The sequence below is a fragment of the Etheostoma spectabile genome, unplaced genomic scaffold (assembly GCF_008692095.1).
Source record: "Etheostoma spectabile isolate EspeVRDwgs_2016 unplaced genomic scaffold, UIUC_Espe_1.0 scaffold270, whole genome shotgun sequence".
In the NCBI taxonomy this organism is placed as follows: domain Eukaryota; kingdom Metazoa; phylum Chordata; class Actinopteri; order Perciformes; family Percidae; genus Etheostoma; species Etheostoma spectabile.
Genome location: NW_022605574.1, coordinates 633,451 through 638,603, shown reverse-complemented (window position 1 = coordinate 638,603; position 5,153 = coordinate 633,451). Strand labels below are relative to the sequence as shown.

The 5,153-nt window shown below is 41.8% G+C and overlaps 1 protein-coding gene and 1 long non-coding RNA gene across 3 annotated transcripts in view; one reads left to right on the top strand and one right to left on the bottom strand.

Moving 5' to 3' along the window:
- Positions 1-5,153, top strand: part of LOC116685773 (cysteine--tRNA ligase, cytoplasmic) — a 30,971-nt gene that overhangs the window by 14,029 nt on the left and 11,789 nt on the right. For both annotated transcript variants that reach the window (XM_032510701.1, XM_032510702.1), the window contains 8 exons: positions 4-92; positions 192-313; positions 1,412-1,524; positions 1,689-1,817; positions 2,382-2,511; positions 4,037-4,140; positions 4,470-4,567; positions 4,738-4,927. In XM_032510701.1, the coding sequence (XP_032366592.1) occupies positions 4-92; positions 192-313; positions 1,412-1,524; positions 1,689-1,817; positions 2,382-2,511; positions 4,037-4,140; positions 4,470-4,567; positions 4,738-4,927 (975 nt within the window). The remainder of the gene's footprint in view (positions 1-3; positions 93-191; positions 314-1,411; positions 1,525-1,688; positions 1,818-2,381; positions 2,512-4,036; positions 4,141-4,469; positions 4,568-4,737; positions 4,928-5,153) is intronic.
- Positions 1-5,153, bottom strand: part of LOC116685801 (uncharacterized) — a 22,265-nt gene that overhangs the window by 6,149 nt on the left and 10,963 nt on the right. Inside the window, exon 2 of the long non-coding RNA XR_004331048.1 lies at positions 3,886-3,891. This is a non-coding gene — a long non-coding RNA (uncharacterized LOC116685801). The remainder of the gene's footprint in view (positions 1-3,885; positions 3,892-5,153) is intronic.

Below are 5,153 nucleotides of genomic sequence, written 5' to 3'. Positions count from 1 at the left end.
CAGGTTCTTCCCCCAGACGTCCTCACTCGAGTCAGTGAATACGTGCCTGAGATCGTGGAGTTTGTGAAGAAGGTTGTGTCCAATGGTTACGGGTGAGGAAGAAACTACCAGTGTCTACTATTCATGGTGCATCCACATCGTTTGTCATTACCAGGACAGTTAGCATTATTTGGGTTTTCTGATGTGTTCAGGTACGAATCGAACGCTTCTGTGTACTTCGACACCTCGAAGTTTGATGCCAGCCCGCAGCACTCGTACGCCAAACTGGTGCCAGAGGCGGTCGGAGATCAGAAAGCTTTACAAGAGGGAGAAGGTAGATATGTTTTCACATTTTAACTACCAAAAGGTTGTCTGGGACTCTAGCAGCTTTCAAATCTGATAGCACACATTTTAGTTCAGGGACCTTCTTTGAGTTGGCAAAGTTGTTTTGGTTGATTATTATTTTTTATTATATCATATTATTATTCATTTTTTATATATATAATTACATACTGACTGTGAAATAAATACATATGAGTCAAAAAAAACAATCGGTTTGAACTTTATCGACTCATATATAAAATTATTTTTTCATGTATTTATGTTAATTATATAATTTATTTATTACATATTGAATGAAACGATATATAATGAAGAAAACAATAACAAAAATAATCTAAACCAAAAATTTAAAATAATACAAAAATACTACTTCAATTTAAGCTATACTCAATCAAGCTATTAAGACAAAAAAAACAATCGCCGAGTCCATGTGCTCTGTGTCATCCCCTCTTTCTCTCCCCCTTCTCTCTCTGTCCACTCTCACTATCTAATAAAGGAAAAAGCTCCAAAAAATAATCAAAAAAAAAATAAAAATACACTAGCACCACTAACATCGGTGAGATTTCCACTCTTCTTCCTCACTTCTGTACCGTTCTGAAATAAATCTTTTGTAACTTTTTTTAAATGTAAATGTGCTGTATTTATGTAGCGCTTTTCCAGTCTTAACAACTGCTCAAAGCGCTTTTACATCTACAGGAAACATTCACCATTCACACACATTCATACACTGTGGCCGGGGCTGCCGTACAAGGTGCCACCTGCTCGTCAGATAAACACTCACACACATTCACACTCCGATGCGCAGCACCGGGGGCAACTCGGGGTTCAGTGTCTTGCCCAAGGACACTTCGACAATGACTGCAGGGGCGGGGATTGAACCACCAACCTTCCAATTGGCAGGCAACCGCTCTACCACTGAAACACAGCCGCCCCAATTTCATTATATTTATACTGCCATGTTTTGACGTTCAATTCAAATCTGTTAAATCTCGCGTATTACCATGAATGCTGAAGGTGGATTTCTCTCTGTTTTTCTAAGCCAGTTCTGATAGTCTTGTTGGTCTCTGCTGTGTCTTGTGTGGCCCTGCAGGGGACCTGAGCATCTCAGCTGACAGATTAGGGGAGAAGAGGTCTCCCAACGACTTTGCCTTGTGGAAAGCCTCTAAGCCCGGAGAGCCTTCATGGGACTCCCCGTGGGGGAAGGTGAGAGTTCATTCTTAGTATAGGTGTGGTGTTAAACTGATGCATTACTTCTACAACACGATGCTAGGGTGTATATTGCAGAAAGTAAAAGATGAGGCACCTTTGGATGTGATTGATGCGACATTGATTGTTTCTGCGCTGTTGAATATTTTGAATTGTAACAGGGAAGGCCGGGCTGGCATATCGAATGTTCTGCCATGGCTGGCTCTATCTTGGGAGAGTCCATGGACATCCACGGCGGGGGGTTTGATCTTCGATTCCCCCATCACGACAACGAGTTGGCTCAGTCTGAGGTACAAAAGTCTTTTGAAGTTGTTTATTGACGATATTTGCTCCTGCTTGTCTTTTACTCTAATTGGCCCCACATTTGAAGCCTGTAGTGCAGGGGTCTTCAACGTTTTCCAGGCCAAGGACCCCCAAACTGATGGCGAGATGGAGCGAGGACCCCCTAATTATATATATTGTATAACATTGTGTTATATCAAACTGGTCCTAAAGTGCCATGTGTGCGTTGATGACTGAAAGACATCTTCTGCCTCCATTTATCTGTTTACTACAGTGTGTTGAATTCATGTTAATGTGGATTTAAAGACATTTCAATTAGTTGGAAAAAAATTGCAGGGGGGGGGGGGGGGGGGGGGGGATATAAAAAAAAGTCTAATCAACCAAAACTTTCACGACCCCCATGCAGTACCTCCGCGACCCCCTGTTGAAGACCCCTGCTGTAGTGAATAAAACACAGATAGCATTCGAGTAGTTAAAGATGATTAACTGTCTTAATGAACTGCTGTATTTAGCCATTTACAATCAAAGAGAAAGTGACGGTGTTTAACCACCATCGGTTGTTTTCTTCTCAGGCTTTCTTTGAGAACGACCACTGGGTCAGATACTTCCTGCACACCGGACACCTGACGATCGCAGGCTGCAAGATGTCCAAGTCTCTGAAGAATTTCATCACCATTAAAGATGCCCTGGCAAAGAACACAGGTGACCCAACTGGTTCTGCTTGACACCTCTAATGTTGTAGACACCTGTTGTTATTTTTATTTTAAGTAAAGATTTATCAATTTTAAATCTACCCTTTCCAAAGGAAAAGGAAGTTAAAAAAAAACAAGATAAAAGTAAAGAAACAACAAAATGAATCACATTTATAACCCATTATGAAAATATAAACTGAAGCTTATATAGTCCAATGTTGCCCCCCCCTAAAGTTCCCTAGTAAAAACCATCCGAATGTACCACAGCCTTCCGCATGTGATCATGCTGTTTATATAGCGGCAGTTACATGAAAATAACCGTCCTGTTTTCTTTGTGAAGCCTTTCGAGATTCAAGGTTCTAGCTACAGAATCCTGAGCCTCTGGTTATGGTTAGCAGAAACTATTAGCAACATTTTGTCTCCATCTCTGAAACGCTTCAACGATATCGATGCACGTTTTATTTTGTCAATTGTCAGACTCTTTAAGACTCTTTCTTTTGTTTTTCTTATTTTATTTTTTTTTATGTTTTAGTGATCCCCAGGGGGGAAATTACAATTTACACTCTGTTAGAATCACTACACACAGGCCGGAAATACACAAAATGGAGAGATGTCAGAGTGTGGGGGGTGGGGGTGGTGGGGTGTTACGGTGCAAGGGCAATCCACACTCCTTACTTTGGTCCGCATGGGGACTTGAACCGGCGACCCTCCGTTTTCTAACCCAACTCCCTGCAGACTGCCACCCTCTTGTTGCCAATACTGGAATAACTTTTTCTGCAAGACCTTCCACCGTTGAATCAGGCTTTCACCATCTGAAGGGACGGGTGCTTGCATCGGTAGAACAGCCAATAGGAACGTCCAACGTGAGAGAAACACCCTTTTTTTTTTTTAGATTATTTTTATTCACACTGATAGCAAAAAATATACATTTGAGCATTTAAAAAAGTATTTTGAGAGCGATTTTTCTTTTTTTTTTGGTATCTATTGGTATGAAAACCTTTTTCTCTCAAACCTTTTTTTTTTCTCGCATGTGATAAAGAAACAAATCTAGCTCCATAGAAGTCTCCCGTCACATTTAGATTTTCTAAAACCTGAAAAACACCCTAGAGGAGGGGCAGAAGTCTAGTTTTCTCAGAACACTTCCAGATGAGATTTGGTTTGTTAGTGACAGATTTAACCCTCCTCCGTTTATTAAAGGGCGGCTGTGGCTCAGTGGTAGAGCGGTTGCCTGCCAATCGGAAGGTTGGTGGTCGTCTCTGGCCCTGTAGTCCCATGTCGAAGTGTCCTTGGGCAGACACTGAACCCCGAGTTCCCCCTGTATGCTGCCCCATCGGAGTGTGAATGTTGTGTGAATGTTACTGATGAGCAGTGGGCACCTTGATACGACAGCCTCCGCCACCGGTACGAATGTTGTTAATGTAAATGGTTCCGTATGTATGTAAAAGCCTTGAGGTAGGAATTCGTTAAGACTAGAAAAGCGCTATATAAATACAGCACATTTACATTTACATTTACATCTATTTGTCCTCCTGCAGCTCGTCAGCTCCGTCTGGCTTTCCTGATGCATTCCTGGAAAGACACGCTGGACTACTCGTCCAACACCATGGAGTCGGCTGTCCAGTACGAGAAGTTCTTGAACGTAAGGGACGATAGACAAATGGGCTTTTTATTTAGAGGTGGTATAAAATCTTTAGCTAATATGCTGTTTGATGCCCCTTTAAGTTCAGATTAGATTAGATCAGATTTGACTTTATTGACCCCAAATTGGCAGATTTCAGTGCTATAGTAGTGAAATATAAGACACACAGCACACACATCATCAAATAATAAAAAGGATAGAATACAAGAACAAATATTCAAAACTACAGATAAGAAATACAAAGGAAAGAATGTAAAAATGTAGTGGCGGTAATAATAATAATGTCCAACCTACTTTAATAGTTTTTGTTATTTATTTCCATGTAACAGGAGTTCTTCCTGAATGTGAAAGACATACTGCGCGCTCCGACTGATGTCACCGGGCGCTTTGAGAAGTGGGAGGCAGCAGAGGTGGAGCTCAACAACAGGTAAGAGAGGAAAGATTTAATATGAGTTAATATGGGAGACAAAGCTCCTTACTGAGCTTTTACCATATGGGTCAAAACAAGCGTGAGACATCTGAAGATCTGGAGGTTTAGGGGGAAAAAAAAGAAAAAGAAAGAGGACAAAGCCAAATGGTCTTTCTCGTGTTGTTCAGTTTCTACGACAGGAAGTCTGCCGTCCACGACGCTCTGTGTGACAACGTGGATACTCGCACCGCCATGGAGGAGATGAGAACGCTGGTCGGCCTTAGCAACAGCTACATCGCCGGCAGGAAGAGCGCCAAGCTGCGGCCCAACCGCATGCTGACGCAGAGCATCGCCGTCTACCTCACCAGCATGCTGAAGGTGGCCACGATTCACTGCTAATTACTTTAAAGGTCCCATGGCAGGAAAATTTCACTTTATGAGGTTTTTTAACATTAATATGAGATACACACACACACACACACACATACACATACATACATACATACACACACACACACACACACACATACATGCATACATACATACATGCATACATACACACACACATACATACACACACACACACACACACATACATACATAC